General features: G+C 40.8%; 2 protein-coding genes across 5 annotated transcripts in view; both read right to left on the bottom strand.

Annotated features, from left to right (window-relative positions):
* Positions 1-9,315, bottom strand: part of LOC115177499 (intermediate conductance calcium-activated potassium channel protein 4-like) — a 40,716-nt gene extending 31,401 nt beyond the window's left edge. For both annotated transcript variants that reach the window (XM_029738323.1, XM_029738322.1), the window contains exons 1-2: positions 8,746-9,315; positions 2,180-2,275 (exon numbers count right to left, since the gene is read on the bottom strand). In XM_029738323.1, the coding sequence (XP_029594183.1) occupies positions 2,180-2,275; positions 8,746-9,027 (378 nt within the window). In that variant the 5' untranslated portion in view covers positions 9,028-9,315. The remainder of the gene's footprint in view (positions 1-2,179; positions 2,276-8,745) is intronic.
* Positions 9,316-14,049: 4,734 nt separating this feature from the next.
* LOC115176541 (protein BTG3) lies at positions 14,050-24,340 on the bottom strand. 3 transcript variants are annotated; one of them, XM_029736588.1, is made up of 6 exons: positions 24,167-24,340; positions 17,729-17,906; positions 17,447-17,584; positions 16,410-16,743; positions 15,986-16,203; positions 14,050-14,750 (listed from the first exon to the last, which is right to left on the bottom strand). In XM_029736588.1, the coding sequence occupies exons 2-5, from the start codon at positions 17,899-17,901 to the stop codon at positions 15,994-15,996; spliced, it is 855 nt and encodes a 284-aa protein (XP_029592448.1). In that variant the 5' UTR covers positions 17,902-17,906; positions 24,167-24,340; the 3' UTR covers positions 14,050-14,750; positions 15,986-15,993. The 3 variants fall into 3 exon arrangements, with proteins under 3 accessions (XP_029592448.1, XP_029592447.1, XP_029592449.1); XM_029736587.1 differs by having other exon boundaries at positions 14,050-16,203; XM_029736589.1 differs by lacking the exon at positions 24,167-24,340 and adding an exon at positions 19,055-19,273 and having other exon boundaries at positions 14,050-16,203.
* Between the last annotated feature and the right edge of the window lie 1,719 nt (positions 24,341-26,059).

The following is a 26,059-nucleotide window of genomic DNA, read 5'->3' as shown; positions in this document are numbered from 1 at the left end:
TACTTACAGAGGCAAGCTGACCTCACACTGTGGCTGGTGGCCCATTCCAGTTCCTGTGGATAATGGCCAACACCTTCACCAGTGGCCATCAAGCCAACACCTCCACCAGTGGCCATCAAGCCAACACCTCCACCAGTGGCCATCAAGCCAACACCTCCACCAGTGGCCATCAAGCCAACACCTCCACCAGTGGCCATCGAATCAACACCTCCACCAGTGGCCATCGAATCAACACCTCCACCAGTGGCCATCGAATCAACACCTCCACCAGTGGCTATTTTTACGATAAGAAAGTCTTGTTCTTATTTGTACATTATAGTTATACAGTATATACCGGTAAGCAAATACAATTTGCTTGGAACATGTTGAAGATGTACAAAGAATTACACATTTTCAATTCCTGTGTGTAAACACTACGCACCTGTGAGCCTCATTAAAAGTATGTCGCACACAGCAGAATGAATGAGGCCCTCTGGTAATGCAAATGATCTGCCACCAATGAAGAGGGGTATTTATATGTGACTGAAAGGAGAGGGAGTAACTGCTACTCATACTGGAATTTATCCAAGCCAGCAGTTAGGCCTGCCACTGTACAAGCAGGGCCATTGGAACCCAATGGGAATGGGAGCTGGGATCATGTAGGGTTGGTGATCATGTAGAGACAGGTGATGATATTGACAGCCCATACCCCTGGGAGTGTGTTTAGATACTCACTAGCGCCTGGGGACCCCAGCCACATATCACTCTCTCCGCCTGCACACTGTCCTGAATGATGCTCACATGATAATTAAGAAGGGGACGTTTTAGGTGACCCATGATATAAGGAAATATCAGCTGGGTTCGTTTTTCTCTGTCCATTTTTCTATTCCTTTCTTTTTCTTTCTATGTTTCATTTCTCTGATAATGTCCTCTTTTCTGTGTTTTTTTGAGAGTGAGAAAGGTTAACGCTAGGTTGCGCTGCCGGCAAACCATCAAATGATTAGCTCTTCTACACGCCAACTACACACGGATGGGAAAAATGTAAAACACCACTATCTCGTGTCTTTTGCATGTTCAGTGTGCGGTGGAGTCCACGGCAGCTTGTCATAGCACTCACACGTACATGTATGTGCACAAATATATACAGTATGTATGCATATTCGGTATATATTTGCACTATAAACAGAAATGCAAGGGGGGGAAATAAAATGTATTTCTTTCTCAAAACATTGTATTTTCATCCAGATTTCAGGATGAACGGTAACAGACAAAACAAATACTCTCTCTCCAAAATTGGCCTCCATTGTTGTCCAAACCAAGAAAGCCAACCTGAAGCCTATTTATAGTGCTCAAGCTCTGATTTATAAGTGAAGAAATTAGCTATAAGTGTTTTCAAACATGAGCACTGGGTGTAGGTAATCGGTAAATGAGTGTGGCATTTTGAATGGCAGTGTTTTCCAAACGAAACACAAGACCTGTTAGTTTTGAATGATGTGTCTAATGTAGAGAACTGTGTTTAGTGTTTTGCAAAAAAGTGTGTTTTACAATTGCAAACTGATTGTAAAGCAGATAATGTGCTTGCAGTTTTGCAGACTTGGTCTGAAGATTAGGTACATGAGGTAATGGTTTCACTGAGTGTGCCTCAAGTACCACTTTTAGTGTGTAAGCGATGTAAAAAACTGTAAGCTCTGAATATCAGATACCCAACTTTATCAGGAGTTATCTCAAGCGTATTAGCAATGTGTTTACACAGCAGGAAAAGTATTTTATTTTTCGCTATGATCAGCTTGTCAAAAATGGTCCGATACAAACTTGAAACCACTGATCATGACAATGGGGTGAAACTCCTGGACAACAGTTGTGATTGTACATTCCATGTTGTCCATTTTACTTTGACCTCTCCTGTTTTTAGGATATGTTGTTTGTTAATTTGATTGAGCGCCATTTAGGTTAGGCTATTTGATCGGAAAAACCTGCATGATGTAAATAGTGTCTGTCTGATTACATTATCATACTATTTATCTCTAGCCTGTAGGCTACAGGTGCTAATCCTGCTTACCTTTAACAGTAAGTGATTTAATGTAACCCCTGCCTTCAACTCCTATGTTCAAAGAGTAACTAACACAGTTCCTTCCAGTGACAGAGAGCAGGGCTGCACAGTCAACAATGGGATCAGAGGTCAGAGAGAACACACACTCACCCTGATGTCCTTATAATGGAAGGCTACGATGAGAATCAGAAGACACCCAGTGGACATGCTGATGGAGCAGTTGATGATAAAGGCGTAGCGGGAGCCCTGAGGAGGAAGAGGAGGACAGACAAGATAAAGACATTAAAGGGAGGTTTAAAGTTATTCCAACAGTGCTTCTGTTTTCGATTCTTTTCCGTTTGACGTTTTCAGGTAGAAGTGTGTTAGTGTTAGTGGAATGCTCTGACCTTCAGTCTCCGCTGGCCACGCACACTGATTTGGTGACAACTTTATAATGTGTGTGATACACATGCACACTTATGAACGCACGCACACACTTGGGTGACATTAGATCAAGTAGGCCTATTGACCTGGCATTATATGAAGTATTGACTTCAAGTGAACCACCAGGTCGTGCAACCAAATAAAATGAGTATAGGCCTACAAAGCTCTTAGCTGATGCATTAAAACGATCTTTATAAACTAGCAGAGCCGGCCCTAGCCACTAAGCGACATAAGCAAACGCTTAGGGCCCCGCGCCTGCAAGGGTGCCCCGACCCAAAATAAGTATCTTTTTTTGTTTATTGGTTCTTTCAGGAACTTAGTCAGGGTCTCAACTTACTTTTGAGAGCTAAAATAGTAGAATACACAAGGTGCAATTTGGTGCAAGGTACACAATACACAAGGTGCAATCAAAATTTGGTTGTGTATAAGCAGTTTTTCTATTGCTATGCCAGTCACTGAGACTCACTTAATTAGCACGTCAGCTAACTTGTGGTATATTGGTCTAGACAGCTATATAAACTATATCATATTAACATGGCATAAGTCAATGCAAAAAAACTATAAAAATTTCTCTCCTCCCTATAGCAAAATGAGTAGAATTCCATGAAATCAGTTATAAAATTGGTAAATATTCTCTCTGCCCTCTGGCGAAATGTGTGAAATTGCAGCAAATGAACTCTAAAACTGTAAGTCACTAACCAGTTGAGAGGTGACATGCTATCCACGATTCCTAAATCAGTTTATCAACTTTACCCTAGACTGCAGCAAAACCTATAGGTCATGGTACATTTAGTTAGATGGAAAAAAAGGGAACAGGATTTGGCTTCTGTAGCAATGAACATAGCCGCTGGAAGGGGGGTGCTGAGGGTGTTGCAGCAGCCCCTGAAAAATCAGAATAAAAAAACATATATTAATACAAATAAAAATTACAATTTGAAAACAAAGAAATATATATTATCACAAAAGTAGTGCACTGTGACTTTACTAGTATTAGCAGACAGATATAGACATCTGTAGCATGGGCATACATTTCTTTTCAGTATCTCCACTTTGTCAAAAAAGGTAGTTGTGTAATTATGGTTTTCCACAATTGTTTACACACGTTTGCTGAATCTTTGGGCCATTTTCCCAAAACTCTAAACACAAAACACAAAACCACAAACACAAAATGCAAAACTCTACAAATATCTAGCAGAAGCAAACACTGCATTCAAAACTGTTTTATCTCTTTCCGAAGCGTTTTTTGCATCAAAATGACAGACACACACGTCATATGAATAAATCTGTCTACCAACCAACAACACACTGATGTGCTCAACAAAAAACACTACTATGAATATCCCATCAGTAGGTTTATGCCTCTTGCATTTTCAGTGTTACACTGTAGCCGGTTGTAAAAGATTGTTACAGTAATGTATACCTACTAAAATATACATAAATAAACACACACAAATGCAATACAGTTGCCAATTGGTTTATAGAGCTTGGCATTGTGATTGGCGTTGCTTTCCAAAGGGACTAAAGAGATTTTAATTTTGAATGTTGTGCCTAATGTAGAGATCTGTGTGTAGTGTTTTGCAAAAAGTGTGATATAGAATTGAAAACTGAGTGTAAAGCAGGAATTGTGCTTGCAATTTTGCAGACTTGGTTTCGGGATTTAGTACACGAGTTTCAGGTTTCGGTGATTTCGTTTCAAGTTCCAATTTTAGTGTGTAAACAATTGGGAAAAACTGTAAGAACAGTATCTTGCAGGATTCAATGGTTGTAATTGTAAGAGTTGTTGCCCTGTCTTTTTCTCAGCGATTGTCATTCTAATAGAATCCAGAAAGTTTGTCTTCAAATATTTCTATCACCATAAAGAAAAACAAAGTGTAATACAGTACATTGAGACATCAAGTGGTTTATGACGATGTGGCTTAGTTGTTGAACTCACAACACTAGGGTTGTGAATTTCAATTCCCACAGGGGACCTGTCTGAAATTTGTATAATTTTTTCAACTAGGCAAGTCAGTTAAGAACAAATTCTTATTTACAATGACAGCCTAGGAACAGTGGGTTAACTGCCTCGTTCAGGGGCAGAACTACAAATTTGTACCTTGTCAGCTCGGGGATTCGATCTAGCAACCTTTCGGTTACTGGGCCAACACTCTAACCACTAGGCTGCCTGCTGCACCTGTATACATGCACTACTGTAAATTGCTCTGGTTAAGATCTACTGAAAGGTAAAAGGAATGAATAGACCGTTTCAATTTACACATAGAAATAAGTTGCATTTGCAAAGTATTTCAAGAAACTGGAAAACATATATCAAACAAGTATTTTTATATTCCACAAGTACAGTATTATCAGATTAACTGTTTTGTGCAGATAATTATCAGACTCAAGTTACAAATGCTGGTAAACACTCAAATACAAATAGATTTAGTTTAAATATTTTCACAAAACTACTGCACTGGGCCTTTACTAGTCCTGTATTAGCAGACCTTCAGCGCGGGCATTCTACTTCCCGCGAATTATGCAGTAGGCTATGAGGCTATGAATGTAGGCTATGAGTGTCTTCATAATTGACTCTGTGAGTAACTTTCACTTGACTTCACTGTACTTGAAACGATCGTCTTGACAGTAGGCTAAGTGATAAAAGGTGTGCTGTTTATTGCCATGACGTCCACGCAGGCAACTGATGTAACCTCGATGAAAGTTTTAACGGGGAGTTCATGTAATGATGGGTGGTTGGGGTTTACAGTCTAAAAGATAGAATTGTACATTTTCAGACAACGTTAGGGAAACTTCAACGCAGAGAGGTGGTATGGTGTGACGTGCGTTGGCAACTTTGATTGTTTTCCACAATTTCACTTGTAGCATCTGCATCATGTCTAATTTTATCCCAAGCCTAATTGGACTCCACATCAGCGTAACGTTAATTTGACAACATTATTAGACCTATCACACAGCTCTGAGTGTCTAAATTTGTTTTGTAATATTTTCCCTTCTTAATTTCAAGCCTTTTTGAAACAACCTAATTTGTAGTAACTCTAACACGGGTTGTTTATCCAGGCCTTGGACAGACAGAAAGGCCACCCAAGACCGATGCAGGCCAGAATCCATCCCATCAGCCTTCAGACAGACGCTGAGAGTAGATGATGTGAGTAGAGCCTGAAACATTCATCATAATTCTGAATTCATTCTTAAAAGACAGAAAAACCCCTTCTGATCACTTTTGATAAGGTCTAGTTAATTTGCAACAATGTCCTCGGTGTGCTGTGTTCCGTTACAATGGCACACGCAAACAGCTGTTAGGCCGTCGCTAATAACATCAATAATCATTGTTGTTTGTTTTGTTTTTACAGTCACAACATGATGATGTTGTATCGGCTTTACTATAGAAACACATCCTCTTGGCACACAGTCAAATCTGACGCAATTTAACTTGGGAAAACACAGTGCAGATTACCTGATGTAACTAACTAGATGGTCACACTCCAAGATCCCATTCTGCCATATCATTCTGGCATGCTGGCCCAAAGACCTTGACAATCAGCCCAGCCTCAGCCCAGCCCCCCATCTCCAGGAGAGGTGAAACTCTTGCATTATTCAAACAGTCTCTAATGAAACACAAATGATGTGGAAAGATCCAAAATGACCGTGGGCAACCTGAGAAACACTAGCTGTGAAGGGAAACAAATACAATGTGGAAAAAGTACCACAAATAGCACATTTTCCTCATCCTGCATAACCTGGTTTCCAAGGAAAAGTATTCTTAAATACACTGTCATGCAGAGAGGGTATACCAGGCATCTGAGCATCCAGTTATCTCACTCATCATGTAGCCTATGTTTTTTAGAGTTTTGATACAACTTACGCATTTCCCCAAAAAATTGTTTGGCAAACTCAATTGGTTTTCAAAATCAAGATAATGTATAGGGAGAAATGCATGGAAATGCCTGCCTGGGTAATTGCCAGATACATCAGCATATGGAGCTGTTTGCAACATCAACTTCTTCCAGGTCCAGGCTTACACTGTGTGTCAGTCTAGTTGCAAATCAATATTTGATCAATCATGACAATCATATTAATCAAACAAAACAGATTGGATCTCCTTTCCCTGAATTCAGCCTGATTTAAACAGCCTGCCTGCTGCACTCAGCAGTTTTCACTTCACTTGCCTTGAGATCATTACATGGAGGAATTAGATCAGCTGGACAGGAACTATAGCTTGCTCATCTAGCTGTAATTACCTCTAAGTATAGGGACCTCCGATTGGATCTCATATCACTGGACAGCCAGGCAGGTATAACCAGGCTGACCGATTGTTTCACTCCATTGTTTTCACTTCACTTGATAAGTGAAAGTGAATTGAAAAAAATGGCGAGTGCAGTGGTCAGGCTGGTTACACCAGGGTAGGAATCAACTACCTCATAGTGTTTAGGTGGACTGACATTGGGTTGCATCATGGGTGAGTTGCTGAGAGCCTATTTTCAACTAATGGAACTGGCACATATATTCTAGAACTTCAGTGGGACGGAGTTAAAAACTGCTTGATTGTGAGGACTGGCATTGTTATCCACCCTAATCTGTATGTTAATGTGAAGAGACGGCAGTACCAAGCAGTGGTTCTGGAAATGGGCTCATAATCAGAAGGTCACCGGGTTCAAATCCCAGGTGTGGGTTATGCTATTATGCTGCGACGCAAGTCATGCTTGTTTAACGTGTCTGTTAATCAAGGAAATGGTTACGACAACAATTAGACACGCCGTTCCGTTCTCTTCCTATGAATGGACTGGATATAGTATTTCTGTACGTAGATTAATCCAAGGACTTTGTGGTAGAGCTACAGGGCACATGTAGGTTGATAATAGCATTCATGATCTTTATGTTGTATCAACAACACCTGTTTTCTGTCCGTCTGACTGACCTCTTCATGTTAAAGGGATACTTCAAGATTTTGGCAATGAGACCCTTTATACTTCCCCAGAGCATGCTAGCAGTTACACATAGCCTTCCAGTCATTGCGCTTATGCTAGTTAGCATTGCTCGTGAAACTACATCCAACTTCCTCCTTCATACTAGACACAGAGACATAAAAATGGCATCCACAAGTTCATCTGACTCTGGGGAAGTAGATAACGGGCCTCATTGCCAAAATCCCAAAGTATCCCTTTAACATGTTAATTATCCATGCAGAGGTTGAAACTCATTCTCCACACAAGGGGGGAAACATTCACTCATTAAAAAAAAGACAAATAGTGTTCAGTAGGTCTGTGACCTATTCTCAGACAGACTCTCTTTCTTGAGCAGCCTAGTCAGAGTACTAGGGCTATACACAGGATATCTGGTTCTCTGAGATAGTTGCTACTATTCAATGAATTTCTGTGGTGGCCTGGCCAGCAGTAGGTCAGTTGATTCCTGCAGGTTTCAGTTGTATTACATACTGCTGTTGAGGTCTGCGTTGCTGGTCATTTTATCATTGGTCAGGTGGGGACAAGGTATTGAACCCTAAAGAGGTCTCTAGCTCACCAAACCAACATGGTCCCTGTGCCATCCTTGTGGTGTCAAACAGGTGTAGTTAACGATTAGCTAGAGAATCAATCTAATTTATTTTACTTAGTAAAGGACAACATTGGTATTCTCACCACTGGCCTATTCAACAGTAATTTGATAATCATGATGGTATTTGCTGTTCTAAGGGGAATCATATATTGTGAGCTTTCCAAATACAATGTACCACTGACTTTACTCTCTCTCTCTCTCTCTCTCTCTCTCTCTCTCTCTCTCTCTCTCTCTCTCTCTCTCTCTCTCTCTCTCTCTCTCTCTCTCTCTCTCTCATGTGGCTATGACAGGTCAACAGGTGTCTTAGACTAAATCACTTTTATGGTACATGATGACTTGTCTCTTGATTAATCAAAATATGTGAGTTGAGAAATGATGAATCTTCTATATGTCCATAACGGCCTGTACAAAGTGGCAATAGTGGCATATGTTTGACACCTGTCTTTGACCCACTTTGAATGTTATCTTTCTGAGGGAAGCCTAGTACTTTAAGTTCACTGTCTTGATCTTATCATTTTTAAATAGAAACAGCTCTTTCAGTTATTCTCTTTCAACTTCAGAGTTGCAAGACTATAATGTAGGTCCACTTTATTTCACTGAAACTGAAAACCAACAGCAAACAACTTTAATAGCCAGGTATTTGTTATGCTTTCCTTGATAAATTCGTTAGCATGATTATATTTTAACAGTCTTGTTGGTAGTTGAAAGTGAATTTTACGGAATGTGACGTGACCAAAATGACTTACCGGTTGGTAAATAAACGGACACAGCTCCGCGTGCAGTATCATGAGCAGTGTCCCAAGCAGCGCGGTGCCTAGAGCCCAAGCGCACAGACACTTTTTGTCCTCCAATAAAACTTTTCTATCTCGCAATCTATAAAGATTGCCCCTCTCGATTTGAGGCATACGCTTCCCAGAGTGGGACAGCGGCACAGATATCTCCGTCATGTCCCCGCCGTTTCTGTTGATCACTCCATCGCAATTGTCAACTTTGGAGTCGAGGTGCAAATTGCGGGTTGTCATCTCCATGTCGCGTTGGGTTCGGCTGTGTCCGTTCTCCGTGTTGTCGTCCTCTGATGCCTCGTTCTCTCACTGTCCCACCTCTGCCCTGTCGGGGCTCTTCCCCGGAGTGCAGGAAAGTATACCACGATGGGCCAGCTGTGTCCCAGGTCCTCCTCTCCGTGGCTCATGAAAGTAGCGGCATAAGGACTGTATAACTAACTGTACGCGCTCACCTGAACACGAACATCGAACACCGCATGTGATACGCTCACCACTGACAGTTGAGTGGTTGACTGGGGCGCTATTCTTATTTGCAACGGTTATGAGGATATACTGTATGAGAGGGCGCCATAAAAAAAGTATATCGCTCTCTCTCTCTCTCTCTCTCTCTCTCTCTCTGTGTGTGTGTGTGTGTGTGTGTGTGTGTGTGTGTGCGTGTGCGTGTGCGTGTGCGTGTGCGTGCGTTCAGTGGTGGAAAAAGTACCCAATTGTCATACTTGAGTAAAAGTATAGATACCTTAATAGAAAGAACCTTAAAGTAACCCAGTAAAATACTACTTGAGAAAAAGTCTAAAAGTATTTGGTTCTAAATATACTTAAGTATCAAAAGTAAATGTAATTGGTAAAATATACTTAAGTATCAAAAGTAAAAGTAGAAGTATAAATCATTTCAAATTCTGTCTTTTAAGCAATTTTCTTTAGGAATGTAGTAAAGTAAAGCACAGATACCCCAAAAAACTACTTAAGTAGTACATTAAAGTATTTTTACTTAAGTACTTTACATCACTGTGTGTGTGTGTGTGTGTGTATGTGTGTGTGTGTGTGTGTGTGTGTGTGTGTGTGTGTGTGTGTGTGTGTGTGTGTGTGTGTGTGGGGGGGGGGGGGGGGGGCTCCTCACGCAGATGTAGGCTAGTCTACTCATTGGATAATTATAGAGGCTGGTAATTACATAAGATACAGGATGTAAGGGTTTTATGACAGGTTGATGAAATATGATCATTTCAGATGGTGAGGAGTCAATCACCAATTCAGTTGGACAACTATTTTAGCTTGTCGCTCTCTTTTTTAAATCCCATTTTGATGGGCTTTTCAGTGATGTGTCCCATTAATTACAGTACTGATAAAAATATATGTATTTTTAAAAAATCCAGCAATCCCTGTCGAAACAAATTGTTTTAAAAATACCACAATACTGTGTGCTCCCAAAATTCTATTCTGTATCCTTCTAGAATTAATTTATACATTTTGGCATTATCAATTGCAAATAAGCTGTCACATAGGCCACCAATAAAAAGCACATTATAGACTAGTACTGTTGTTACTTACCTGTGCATTGACATGGTGAGCCTATTCTCAAACGACACTTTCACAGCTCCAGGGGGACCTCTGGTGGACAAAGGAGTAGGGTGTTTATTGAGATATAGGGACAATGTTATACAGTATGTCGCCAACTATTTATTGTCAGACCCGCATATATATGAGAGAGATTTTCAGGCTCTCTTGAATAAAACGGCATTGTTATTATTTTACTATTAATATACGTCCCATGAAATGTAGACATCACCTCGTAATTGTTGTATTTTGTTTTGTACTGTTCTCAGATGTCTCAACCTCTAAACTCTAGATATCTTTATCTCTCCCCAACAAACTGATGCAATAAGTGACATTTAGATAACTACCCCCCCTTCCCCAGACACCTAAGTAACATTCCTCAAAAATCCTTGAGCTATAGCGTAGTGTACACAACCTCTTATCCCATTTCCTAGGTTCTATGCCTGGGAACAACAGCGTCATGACCTTGGGCCATGTGACGCATTCACCCCACACGGATCCTTCCGACAAGGTATCCTGTGCTGGGCTGCTGCTGACGACAGTGTCACTACTCTCACGGCTCTAAGTGACTGGATGACCGCCTCAGAGTGGCTTTCTACTGGACCTGACCTGGTCTCTGTATCAGGACCGGACCTGGTATCTGTATCACGACCTGACCTGACCTGACCTGGTCTCTGTATCAGTGTCCGGGAGAGGTTGTGAAAACAGGGTTATGGTTAATTGGTGGAGACTGATTTGATAAATACTGGGCCCAAGGCCAACATAGTATACTATATATACAAAAGTATGTGGACACCCCTTCAAATTAGTGGATTCTGCTATTTTAGCAACACCCATTGCTGACATGTGTATAAAATTGAGCACACAGCCATGCAATCTCCATACACAAATGTTATTGCGGGTGTAAAATGCTTGTGTTCCTAGCTCCAACAGTGCAGTAATATCTAACAATACACAACAATACACACAAATCTAAAAACAAAAAGAATGGAATTAAGAAATATAGAAATATTAAGACGAGCAATGTCAGAGTCCGGAGTACACTATATATACAAAAGTACAGTACCAGTCAAAAGTTTGGACACACCTACTCATTCCAGGGTTTTTCTTTATTTGTACTATTTTCAACATTGTAGAATAATAGTGAGACATCAAACTATAAAATAACACATATGGAATCATGTAGTAACCAAAAAAGTGTTAAAAAAATCTAAATATATTTTATATTTCAGATTCGTCAAAGTAGCCACCCTTTGCCTTGATGACAGCTTTGCTGGAATATCTTTCCTTAACACTTTTGAGATCAGTTGTGTTGTGACAAGGGTGGGGTGGTATACAGAAGGTAGCCCTATTTGGTAAAAGACCAAGTCCATATTATGGCAAGAACAGCTAAAATAAGCAAAGAGAAACGACAGTCCATCATTACTTTAAGACATGAAGGTCAGTCAATACGGAACATTTCAGGAACTTTGAAAGTTTCTTCAAGTGCAGTTGCAAAAACCATCAAGCACTTGATGAAACTGGCTCTCATGAGGCTCGCAACAGGAAAGGAAGACCCAGAGTTACCGCTGCTGCAGACGATAAGTTCATTAGAGTTACCAGCCTCAGAAATTGCCGCCCAAATAAATGCTTCACAGAGTTCAAGTAACAGACACATCTCAACATCAACTGTTCAGAGGAAACTGTGTGAATCAGGCCTTCATGAACGAATTGCTGCAAAGAAACCACTACTAAAGGACACCAGTAAGAAGAAGAGACTTGTTTGGGCCATGAAACACGAGCAATTGACATTAGACTGGTGGAAATCTGTCCTTTGGTCTGATGAGTCCTAATTTGAGATTTGGGTTCCAACCGGCCGTGTCTTTGTGAGACGCAGAGTAGGTGAACGGATGATCTCTGCATGTGTGGTTCCCACAGTGAAACATGGAGGAGGAGGTGTGATGGTATGGGGGTGCTTTACTGGTGACACTGTCAGTGATTTATTTCGAATTCAAGGCACACTTAACCAGCATGGCTACCACAGCATTTTGCAGCAATATGCCATCCCATCTGGTTTGCACTTAGTGGGACTATCATTTGTTTTTCAACAGGACAATGGAAAAACATTCCAGGTGATGCTGGTTGAGAGAATGCCAAGGGTGTGCAAAGGTGTGCAAAGCTGTCATCAAGGCAAAGGGTGGCTACTTTGAAGAATCTCAAATATAAAATATATTTTGATTTGTTTAACACTTTTTTGGTTACTGCATGATTCAATATGTGTGTTATTCACTATTATTTTTCAATGCAGAAAATAGTAAAACTAAAGGAAAAACCCTGAAATTAGTAGGTGTGTCCAACATTTTGACTGGTACTGTATGTGGACACCCCTTCAAATTAGTGGATTCGGCTATTTCACCCACACCCATTTCTGACAGGTGTATAAAATCGAGTACACAGCGATGCAATCTCCATAGACAAACATTGGCAGTAGAATGGCCTTACTGAAGAGCTCAGTGACTTTCAACGTGGCACCTTCATAAGATGCCACCTTTCCAACAAGTCAGTTCATCACATTTCTGCCTCACTAGAGCTGCCCCGGTCAACTGTAAGTGCTGTTATTTGTGAAGTGAAAACATCTAGGAGCAACAACGACTCAGCCGCAAAGTGGTAGGCCACACAAGCTCACAGAATAGGACCGCCGAGTGCTGAAGCGCGTAGCGTGTAAAAGTCATCTGTCCCCAGTTGCAACACTCACTACCGAGTTCCAAACTGCCTCTGGAAGCAACGTCAGCACAAGAACTGTTCGTCGGGAGCTTCATGAAATGGGTTTTGATGGCTGAGCAGCCACACACAAGCCTAGGATCACCATGCGTAATGCCAAGCATCGGCTGGAGTGGTGTAAAGCTCGCCGCCATTGGACTCTGGAGCAATGGAAACGCATTCTCGGGAGTGATGAATGAATTATGCTTCACCATCTGGCAGTCCGACGGACAAATCTGGGTTTGGCGGATGCCAGGAGAACGCTACCTGTCCCAATGCTAGTGCTAACTATATAGTTTTGTGGAGGAGGAATAATGGTCTGGGACTGTTTTTCATTGTTCGGGCTAGGTCCCTAAGTTGCAGTGAAGGGAAATCTTAATGCTATAATGTACAATAAAATTGTAGACAATTTTGTGCTTCCAACTTTGTGGCAACAGATTGGGGAAGGCCTTTTCCTGTTTCAGCATGACAATGCCGGTGTGGAAGAACTTCACTGGTCTGCACCCCTGACCTCAACCCCATCGAACACCTTTGGGATGAATTGGAACGCCGACTGAGAACCAGGCCTAATCGCCCAACATCAGTGCCGACTTCACTAATGCTGTTGTGGCTGAATGGAAGCAAGTCCCTGCAGCAATGTTCCAACATCTACTGGAAAGCCTTCCCAGAAGAGTGGAGGCTGTTATAGCATCATTGTGTTTATTTAACTTTTATTTAACTAGGCAAGTCAAATTCTTATTTACAATGACGGCCTGCAAAGGGGGGACCAACTCCATATTAATGCCCATGATTTTGAAATTAGATGTTCGACGAGCAGGTGTCCACATACTTTTGGTCATGTAGTGTATGTTGCTATAAAGTATAGTTAGTGATTCTGGCCTGAGGTAGCGTACAGACAGCTCTTGCGCATGTAAATATATACATATTCTCTCAATACTGTACTTGTCTGTGTGAAACAGTACAGTATACACAAGGTAACAGATTTCAAAAACACAACTTTATTTTATAAATCGGTTGATTTAATGTTATGTGCTGACAAGACAGAGAGATGATAAGTATAAAAACTGACACAGCTTAACATAAACATTAGCATGGACAATTGTCTATCAGATACAGTAAGAATCGTGTGAACACAGAGTACTGCTCTGTACTCAGAACAAGTGAAAAGGCAATTCATAAAATTGAATAAATATGCATCCAGAGCAGATCAATGGGCCAATAAAAGCCAGTATAAAAATAGAGAATATAAGTATTAAGTTATGAAAACATCTATTCATATTAAAACTAAACATTTGGATCACCCAAACATTTTTCATATCCAGTATAGAAAACTATTTACAGTAAATCCATGGAAGCCTGATTATACAGGAGTGAATACAGTTCAGTGCAGACCCATTTTATCCCAGCAATCAATCACATTTATTTTTAAAGCCCTTTTTACATCAGCAGATGTCACAAAGTGCTATACAGAAACACAACCTAAAACCCCTAAACAGCAATCAATGCAGCACGGTGCCTAACAAAAACTCCCTAGAAAGGCAGGAACCTAGGAAGAAACCTAGAGAGGAACCAGGCTCTGAGGGGTGGCCAGACCTCTTCTGGCTGTGCCGGGTGGAGATTATAAGAGTACATCACAATTGTGATGTTCTTCAATCTGGCCTTTAGCAGACTAAAGATTTCTAAAAAAGGAAATGATAAACAAATAATTATTAAAATTATACATGCACCAACACTACACACTTTATCAAGATATGTAAAATAAAGAATATCCATAAATATGCATGGGATTTTACTTTACAACAGTGATTTTGGTACCACCCACAGGTGGAAAAATAAATTACAACAAATTTTAAAAAACAAATGTGGTTGATAATTACTATTTCTTAATAGGTTACAGTATGTACAAAAAGCTTCTGGTTGGTCTGTTAATTATTATAAAATAGAGAGAGGTTTGTACTTGACAGGTAAAATACAGGTTACAATCACAGTGAATTGTCAAAAATAATAAGACTATTGTCTCGTATTAATACATTATATTGTAATGATGTGCAGTTAGATGCAGCTTCTGAGAACTCAAGAGACACGGTACATATGTTACTACATGTAACTGCATATCATTACAGTCTATAGCAGGGCTGCCCAATCCTGGTCCTGAAGGGCCGAAACACTACTGGTTTTCATCCTCTCCTTATCAGGGACTAATTCAGACCTGTGACACCAGGTGAGTCCAATTAACTACCAGGTAGAAACAAAAACCAGAAGTATTTTAGGCCCACCAGGACCATGACCTGGTCTATATCCTACAGTGCACATTTACCATTTTGATGCTTCATAGAGGTGACAGATGAAAGGTAGTCTATAATATTTACAAAAATATCTAAAATCATCAAAGAAGCTTTGTTTTTCAGCTTATTGTTGAGGATTCCTGAGATGTTATGAGCACCCAATGAAGGAATACAGCCCTCAAACTACACTCTGGACCTCAAAGCCAGTTCCACTGCTTTTTTTTCAATATGAATAATATGAATAGACTACTTTTAATCAGTGGATTACCCTAAACCAAAACCCGCTGGCAGCCCTTAGGGAAGTGCCTGTAGCAATATTTGCTAAATGCCTGTTTTAGTATATTTCCTGTTTACTTCAGTGGCAATTCTACCTCAGAAAGTTACATAGAAGAAATCCCCAAAACTGATTGTCACCAAAAAGAAGAAAATGAAGTGTACAGCAATCAAAAAATGATATAATGAATCAAGTTCTGCTCCTCACTAACCCTTCAAATATTTTGTCAAACTATCTTAATATTTTGTCAAACTTCTCACCCACACCTTCAAAAACCTGCATAGACCCATTGTGATTGGCTTAATGCGTGATCGTCTCCTATGTAAAATAGCAGTTTAACCTCCCCCTCTCCAACCTGTTGGTTTAGTTCTTCACAGCCCCCCATGGCTGCAGAGTGGCATAAGGCATGATGAACTGCGGGGGTGGCTGGGGCAGGACGTAGTAGCCGAACACTGGAGGAGGTGGAGGTGGAGGCGCGTATATTGTGGTGAGGAACACAGGACCCTTCTTCTTGTATGTTGTGGGCCACACAGGGGCAGGGTGGTAGAAGTAATGCTGAGAGGTGGGCTGGAGCTGGAGAGAGAGAACAGAGGGAGAGAGAACGTAGATAGGATTTCAATTATAATTCATCTTCATTTCAATCAGATAGTACTTAGAGAGCACTTCTTCTGGATGTGTAGGATCTGGTGCTACATGTGTCCACAGTGCTACATTGTGGATGTCAGAGAGGGAGATTTGGTACCACATTAAGGTAATGTGATTAACAGAAAAGTTCTTACCAGTGTTTTGGTGACCTTCTGTTGAGCATGCTCCACCCTGAGCCTGTCCCGAACCCTGGGCATCATGGCAATCGCACAAGGTTCGCCCTCCACCTTCTCTTTTTTTCCCTCTTTCTCTTTTGTCTTCTCCTCATCTTTTCTTCCGTCCATCTCTCCATCCTTCCCCTCCTCCTCTGTATCGCTGGAGACAGCGGAGCCACAGTCAGACGAGCTGGCAGAGTGGTAGTCAGATGTATTCAGGTCAACATCTTTGTCTCCTTTCACATCTTCCTCATCCTCCTCTTCTCCTTCTTTGAAACGAGCTACTGTGAAGTACCTGCAGTTCTCCCCTGACCTGTGAGAGAGGAAAGAGAATACATTAGTTTCTGTAACAAAACACATTGGAATGACCTATACACCACCTTGTAGCCCTTTCCTGCAGTCAAATGACCTAGTGGCCTCATGGGTGGAATGTTATTAATATTTTTCATAATTTCATAATCGAAAAAGCCGCCGAAAATCTGGTGTTTCTATGTCAAACGTTATTTTTACATTTCAGTCTTCTGTGATGTATATAAAGTGTAATATTAGGATGCAAACTCTAAATTGAATACATTTCAACTCTATATCTGACATGGTACAGGTGTCTTCTTCTTTTAAGCCCATAACCATGTGTGTGAGGTGTATATTTTGTTTCACAATAGATTTGTTTAAGACTGTGTGACCGGGATTTAGCCGACTGCAGTAAAAGTTTGAAGGGTCTAACAGTTTCACTTGTATCAACCCATCTCACTCAGGATCATTCCCTCATTGTAGTTGTTGTATTTTCTCATCCTCCTCCTACCGTAACTTGATGAGTCATCACATAGTGGGCAGGTTGGTACAACGCATGCATCATGATGATAAATATGGTACCTCCAGAGAGCTGACTGTATGACTGTACAATGAATGATGAATGAAAGCCTTCTTCCTCTGCCTTCTGTCTCTGAGACTGAGTATGTCACTGTCTCACTGTGTGTGTACATCTGTGCACGTGTGAGTAACATAGTGTGACTCACCGTACGCACACCTCCAGTGGGTCGATCCACAGCGCAACCTCGCATGGGAGTCCCAGCTCGCTGGGTTTGAGCTTGCTCTCCTCACACGCTCTCAGCACCTGCTCATCACACACCACCCCCTCGCTTACCCTGATACACCTAAGAGAGGTCAAAGGGCAGAGAGCTGTTCATCTGGACCACAGTCTACTTATCATATATATATGTATCTTCTCATAGACATCCACACGAAACAACAACCCAGTTACTTCAATTCTTTAATATTTCACTTCCCTTGTTGTTTACCTGAATGCCTGTCCTTTGTTGGGGTTGTCGGGGTACCAGTGGTCTTTGAATTTGTCGCACAGAAGTTGCCGCAGCTTTCCAGCAAAAGCGTCAGCTTTGGTACCATCCAAGCCCCCCCGCTCCACGGCTAGGCGTCTCAGGAAATCCACCCCGGCATTTACCTCTCTCTTCATAGTTTCTGTGAGGAAATAGGTGCAGTAAACATTAGTCTATCCTGTAAAGCTACTCAATTAATTTCGAAGATTTTAATCAACTGTACAGCGTGAAAAAAATATTCCCGAAACTACAGCGTGTGTGTACAATTCACAAGCCACCACCACTGTCAACAAAATGATTTTAGCAGTTCCTCAAACCCCAGAATAGCCCTATTTCAGTCTGCCTTTCAGTCTAATGTTGGGCAGGAGGAAGTCAGCTCCTCGGATAAAACCACTTCCTAGAGTATTTAGCCACTGTGTGTTTTCTATTATCATTACCTTCAGACCACACTAGAGGTATATGTTCAATGTACGCAAGTCAGACTGGCCTTCTGTTGTTGAAACAAACTGGGAGCCAAAGGTCGTAGTTTGTATACAGGCAAACAAGATGCAAATAGACTCATAAGCCATGTTGGCATATCAATATGTTACATACGCAAAACGTGTCAGATTCAGGTACAGACCAAAGGTACAGTATGTGCCTTCTGATCGATTCAGAGTCTGTTTCTTCTCAATAGTGCCAGACAGTGTCAGATTGACACACGGGAGAAGGTACAGTACAACCCCTGCCTACAGTACCGGTCAAAGAAGTGTAATGTTTGCCAGCTTAGCAGAAACGCTGAGCCAGTGTAGCTGATTAGCGATCATGAAACTACGTATTTGAGGAGTGCAAGTGTGTTGACTTCCTGCTCTGGTTTAGTCGAGGTGCGAGGGTTAATTGGTGTTGTTAGTGTAGACCTGACATACAGAGAGAGTCAGGGAGAATTTGAAATAAACATTAGTTGCATCAGCTTGAGGAAGGCGTGACAATTATATTCCGCTTTAAGCATCTTCCCGGAGGTGACAGACTTTGTCTGGTGACACAAATATGTACTAATGGCATTATGTAAACCGTTAAGCAATTATACAAAAACAATTTGTTTCTACAGTTCACAAGTGAAGAAGTTAATTTCCCTTAAGACCAAAATAACAAACAGCTTTACCGTACAGTCCCACTGGGCACAGATGTCAGTTCAACATCTAGTTTTGATTTACATTTGGTTGAGTGTCAACTAACCTGAATTCAATGTGAAATCTGAAGAGAGAAAAAAAATTGCGTCATTGGATTTAGGTGAAAAAAAAGACTAAATACCCTTATGTTGATGACTTTATGCAAATCCAATTAGTTGATTTTGGTGGTTGAAATGATGAGGGAAACAATGTTGATTCAACCAGTTTTGTCCCAGTGGGGTAGGTTCAGTGGGCGTATACAGTTAGTAACCACGTTGTAACTCAGTTGTAGAGAAATACCTGGTGGTGAGGTAACAAAGTCCTATTCAATACATTATTACTTCACAATATTGCTTTCAGATGCTTTTGATGATCACATGGTACTGTGATTGTATCTTATTCAATAACAGAATGCATTTTTCATTAGAACTCTACCAGTACACGGTCACAAGTCCATGAAGAACTCAGTGTGCCTCAGGATGTTATGTCGAAACTCTCTCCCTCTATCTCTCTTTCACATAAACACACACGCAGACAGACACAGATACACACTACAAACAGTATCCTCAGTCTGAAGACAACTCTCTAAACCCAGCTGACAATGGTTTTTCAGCTAGGATTTCCTGTTTCAGATTGCTGGCATAACTGAAAAGCATTTGCAGGTGGTGCCTCTAGTCTGCACTGTTAAACTGCCTCGTCCCACCGTTGGTGGAAAGAAAGAATGTTAGATAGGCAACAGGATATTTACAGTGGGGGGAGTGACAGAATGGTATCCCTTTTCACCTTAGGGGTATACAGAAGAAGGATGGACTATTTGGTTATACATGTGATCTCGTCTAAAAATGTGACATGGACCAATTTGAATGGACTGAAAAAGATTGTTTTCATCACCATGTTGAAACACAATAGGAATGTCAGTGAGAAGTTACTGATGTAGGATCTTAATTTGAGTTTTGCTCTAGCAGGAAAATAATCCTGCAGCAACAGGAAATCTTAATTATTATGTGGATTATAATTCATGTATGTTTCTGTAGGGGTTACATTTTTTTGTAAGGGAAAATCAAGGCTGAAATTTCTAAGTGGAAATTATAAACTTCAGAAGCCTTTTTAAACCTCAAATACACTACAAGTTTAAAATGTCCTGCTGTGCAGGAAAGTTCTCCTGCAACAGGGTGACTAAATGAAGATCCTACATCTTTGCAGAAATACAGTAACACAGACTGTTACAGACACAGACTACTGACTCATCACATTGTTCTGACCGAGTAGTTCCCAGTCTGACCACTTCTCTAACTTCACAGCCACATAATGTCTTTCAGTCTAATAATATCAACCACAACTATCACCACATGTTTGTTCTTTTTCAGACTGCATAACAACATATAGATGTAGGATCTTAATTTGACCTATATTGTCACAGCAAAATAATCCTGCAGCGACTGGATTGGAATGTTTAGTCCATAATGTTGCTTGATCGGTGGTTAGGATATCAGCTCGCCAAAGGTAGGCTACATGAAAAGTGCAATATTGTTAATATAACTGTGTGTTAGTGTGCTCCTCTGCATTTCCTGCGGTGCATTTCAGCAACAACAGAGTGATCAAATTAAGATTCTACAACTGTAGAGCCATTTCTCAAAAGTGTAACTACCAGACACATATTTTGGCCACTGCTGTACATCACTGAGGACATTGAGAGGCAAATTGAGAGACATGAGCATCTCTGAACTTAGTAATGTGGTTCTTGTGCAGTATCTAGGCCAGGGCATGTAATGGCGAGGGTTATCAAGTCAACAGGTGGTGAGAAGTTTCATTCTGTGCGATGCTCCACTCCGCAGTCTAGTGTGAAACCACTTACAGCTCAGAGAGCTGACCTCATGTTAGATGATGGCCCAGTCATTTACTGGTTGCCTCATCTGTCATCATAAACGTTGCATACTAAAGTGCCATTATCACTGTCATGACTAAATCATTCACTACCTTATTTAGACTGGATTGATGTGGACATTGCTCGTGATTAGATTAGAAAATGTTAGGACCACTGAGACCCGAATTAAACATCTTCCTGTCTATAAATTACATTTTTCAGTTAAAAAAGGCTCAAGGCTCATCTATATCCTAGATCTGTACGTCCTAGATCAGTGGCTCCCAAACTTTTTATAGTCCCGTACCCCTTCAAACATTCAACCTCCAGCTGCGTACCCCTTCTAGCACCAGGGTCAGCGCACTCTCAAATGTTGTTTTTTGCCATCATTGTAAGCCTGCCACACACACACTATATGATACATGTATTAAACATAAGAATGAGTGTGAGTTTTTGTCACTACGCGGCTCGTGGGAAGTAACAAAGAGCTCTTATAGGACCAGGTCACAAATAATAATATAATAATAATCAATAATTTTGCTCTTTATTTAACAATCTTACATATAAAACCTTATTTGTTCAACGAAAATTGTGAATAACTCACCACAGGTTAATGAGAAGGGTGTGCTTGAAAGGATGCACATAACTCTGCAATGTTGGGTTGTATTGGAGAGTCTCGGTCTTAATCATTTTCCACACACAGTCTGTGCCTGTATTTCGTTTTCATGCTAGTGAGGGCCGAGAATCCACTCTCACATAGGTACGTGGTTGCAAAGGGCATCAGTGTCTTAACAGCACGATTTGCCAAGACAAGACAAGATGCTCTGAGCGCAGCCCAATCCAGAAATCTGCCAGTGGCTTCTGATTAAATTAAATTTTCACAGAACCGCTTGTTGCAATTTCGATGGACTGGAGGCAGGGCATGAAAGGGATAATGAATCCAATTGTTTGTCATCCGTTTCAGGAAAGTACCTGCGTAAATGCGCACCCCCCCAAAAAATTTTTTTTAAATGTGAATCACATTTTTATTTGGCATACCCACGACAGCATTGTGCGTACCCCCGTTTGGGAATACCTGTCCTAGATCAAAAGTCCTCGCACAGAAGTGAGGTGGAGAGCCATGGTGGATGCCCTATGCTCCTAAGGGGGTCAAGAGGTTTAAAGACACACTCAGGCTATTTTTGAACTTTTCCTGTTAAAAAATAATATCCTGAGTATAAATAGAGTAATGTTCACACCAATGGTGGCTGGTGGCACTTTAACTGGGGAGGGCGGGCTCATAGTAATCACTGGAATGGAATAAATGGAATGTTTGATAACATTCCATTCACTCCATTCATTATTATGAGCTGTCCTCCCCTCACCAGCCTCCTCTGGTACACACACTTAAGGTTAAAACAATACATTTTGAGAAAAATAGTGTATTTTAAACACAACTGCAAACTTCAAGGAGTTGGTCTGATGTTATTGGCATCCTCTCTTGCTTGAGGGGAAAATAGAGGACATCAACCACCCGAGTCATGGCCTGTTCACCCCGCTATCATCCAGAAGGCGAGGTCAGCACAGGTGCATCAAAGGTGGGACCGAGAGACTGAAAAACAGCTTCTATCTCAAGGCCATCAGACTGTTAAATAGCCGTCACTAGCCGGCTACCACCCGGTTACTCAACCCTTTACCCCAGAGGCTGCTGCCCTATTTACATGGATATGGAACCACTGGTCACTTTAATAATGGAACACTAGTCACTTTAATAATGTTTACATACTGTTTTACTCATATTCATATATATATACTGCATTCTGTATATACTATATACCATATTTACTGTATTCTAGTCAATGCCACACTGACATTGCTCATCCTAATATTTATATTTCTTAATTACATTGTTTTACTTTTAGACTTGTGTGCATTGTTGTGAACTGTTAGATACTACAGCACTGTTGGAGCTAGGAACACAAGCATTTCGCTACACCCACAATAACATTTTGAAGATGAAAGCCCCCCCCCCCCCCTCACTTGTTCCATGTCATGACATACCTGGACCTCCTATTGAGATGTGCCTTTCGGAAAGTAAATCAGGTGATAAAGAGATGAAAAGGAGCCTGGGTGTGTCTTTAAGTCAAGTCAGATCTGTATGTAAATTGCATTTACAAGCAGAGCAACCGCTCCAGAAGCAGAGTCTTTGAGTGACAGTACACAGTGGCCCACTGCCTCTAACAGACAAAGCAGTAACACTGAGGTGTCGGCATTGCAGCAACCCCTGTATTGATCTTTGTGTAAAGACCAAGACATGACCTCTCTACAGCCCAATAACAACATAAATGTCAGTCCATGTTGTGCAAGGGTGAGAAAATTGACATGGTGTCCCAATAATCTGAACCAGTCCACTGAGCCTAACACAGTTCCATAACCTATATAATAACAAATAATTGTAAAATAACTAGTTCCTATTAAGATGAGTGAACACTGGCAGTGAGAAGCTTCTGTGTTATACATGCTATCTGTATTTCTTTGACACCAGTTAATGAATATGTTTGTTGTTGAGTAATATGGCTGCTTGGAACATTATGTTTATAGCACAGTAATGTTATAGCAGCATATACAATACATTAGATTGTTGGCCCATGCCATGTGGTGAGTCTTGTTGATAGCAAGTTCATGTAAATTGCAAGAAAACCACTGAAACTTCAGATCTAAAAGAGTGAATTTGAGTGTCCTATAGCCCGGCCACGTGCTTCCTGAGCCTATGGAAAGAGTCCACACTGCAGAGATTGGATACATTTTAACACTTAAACTCAAGTGATTGCTATAATGTAACTTGTGAAGAACATTAAATTGTTATCATTTAGAGATCACACATCCTGTAGGCTACAGGTCAAACAGATTTCAGATTGGGTTTCCCGTTCAGCCCGTGGTTTTTGTAATTTTCCGCGTTGTGGCGCAGACTTTTTTTTGTTGCCTCGTTCGAAAACATTGAACAGGGGAGTGGGTTCTCAACGCGGAAATCCCCCCATGTAATTGAAATTCTAAATGTTTCCGCGTTTATCCCAAAGATTAAGTCTAAATTGTTTAAAATATACAAACTTAAATACTACTTCGATTTGGGAATAAAAAAGCTAAACGACAATTATACTAGGCTACAATTAAATTATTACATGCTACAAGGATTGTCGTGGTGAGTAGGCTGTTGTAATTGCTGTAATTTCTAGTCATTAAGCAACATATTCCCTAAATAATAAATACATTTACAACGTTTGTAATAACCAAACAATAGCCAAGTTATTTAAATCACATGTGGAAAGAGCCAACATTTGTTTACAAAATTATTTTTCAATCACATCAAAAGGTTGACTTACAAATATGGTACACGTCTCAATATTTCTTACTTACCTGTGTAATAACCGCAGTATTTTAAATATCCAGTACAATTACTATTTTCTCTATTTCCTCTCTATATTTCTGTGATCATATTACTTGTATAGTTATCGGCACATGTTGCTTCCTTGTTCTCTTTGGTACTGTCAAGCGATCCACGTTCCTGGTTTTGCATTGGTCTATCTCAATTGCATACTCCTCGCGTCCTCTCTCTCGTCTTTTCTCAAAACCCATTGGATGAGAAAGCCATAAGTCCCGCCTCTCTGACCTTCTCCTCCAATGGGTTTTGATAAAGTTACGAGGAGAGAGGACGCGAATGTTAATGCAATTGAGATTTTCCCTGTGTTGCGTAGTGTTGCAAGCGAGAAGTTGCACCGTAAATATGACTCACTTCCTTGGTCGGAGCTATGAGCAATACGCTGACTCCCTTTTACTACAACCAGAGACTCCCACTACAGACCAAATACGGTAAGCCCCGGTGAACTGATTGTCTTCTACTATCACAGGCTATCATTCAAAAACATGTAAGGATGAAATGTAATTCTCACCATGTTATAACCTTATTATAGTCCTAACCTATTATTGTTTATATTGATGAATAGTAGGCCTAACAACATGTGGCTTGTAAGACTACTACAACAACAACAGCCCCTCAATGTAAAATGTCAATCTACTCAAACTTGAAATCCGCTTGTGATAAGCTTCCATGTTAATTTCAAAGTTATTTTGACCCTATGTAAGTGTGCTTGTAGTGACTTCATAGGCCTACATGTTGGTGTCATCAGTAGTCTCTGACAACCAGATGTTTTGACACAACAAGAAAACATGCCTAAGGTATGTTTTTATAATATGTCACATTGCATAATTTGTCTAACATACTGTACATAAGGGCAATTATTCTTTCACTCAGGAATCTTTGAATAAGTTAAGCGCTCATCATGCCTTTAGCATCTTGTAGGCTTCACTACTGATGTATATTTAACTTAGGAGAGTAGTCACAGTTTACCTAAGAATGTCTGGGGGCACATTCATTCTGTCATCAAAATAATCATTTTTTGTCAACAAAATTCAAGACACTACATTTTAGGCTTGTAATCAAAAACATCCTCCAGACTGCTAAAAGGAGAAGCCTTGAAATTCCTGATGGCCCTCCTGGATGGCTGCTTACAGTGCTCTGAGTCGATCCACCATCTATAAATGACAGTGGCTCACAGCAACACATTAAGCTGAAGGACTGCATCTTGCGTCACTGTGTGGAGGCCTTTCATTCAATAGCAACACTGGCACTGTAATTGATACACAGGCTGCATCTCAATAGTAGCTAGCTAGGTCAAGCAATACATCATCATGAGTAGCCTAGTTATAGCTAGCTAGCTAGGTCAACCAAGTCTTTGAGCGCATGCATCCTCCAAAAATGTAGAGGGTCAGTTCATGGCTTGATCAGATTAAGGTGGTTAGGGAGATGGTTGTTGGAGATGGAGTCTGATGATGATCTTGTAGAGGGCTACTTTGGGAACCAGCCTGAGTCATGTAGCCACTGGACTTCCCCTCCTTCACAATGTGTGGCACCCACTTGGGTGATGCCTTAGCAGCTCTAGGCACCAGAAAGTGTATCACACAGTTCAGAGTGGTAGCCAGTCGTCCTCACAACGAGCCCTCTGCCTCAGCACTGCTTTCCTCCACTGCATCTCCTTTTCATCTCAAGCTTCAGTGTCTCCTCAATTGATGTTTTGCATTTTAACACTGGAACTCAAGTCATTGCTATAATGTAACTTGTGAAGAACATTGAGGTATTCAATGAAATGGTTATCATTTAGAGATCACATATCCGGAAGTCTACACGTCAAACAGATTTTAGATTGGGTTTTCCGTTCAGCTCGTGGTGTTGTCATTTTCTGTGTTTTGGTG

Source organism: Salmo trutta, chromosome 37 (genome assembly GCF_901001165.1).
Source record: "Salmo trutta chromosome 37, fSalTru1.1, whole genome shotgun sequence".
Lineage (NCBI taxonomy): Eukaryota > Metazoa > Chordata > Actinopteri > Salmoniformes > Salmonidae > Salmo > Salmo trutta.
The sequence above is the reverse complement of the archived record's forward strand: the minus strand, read 5'-3'. Positions and strand labels throughout refer to the sequence as shown.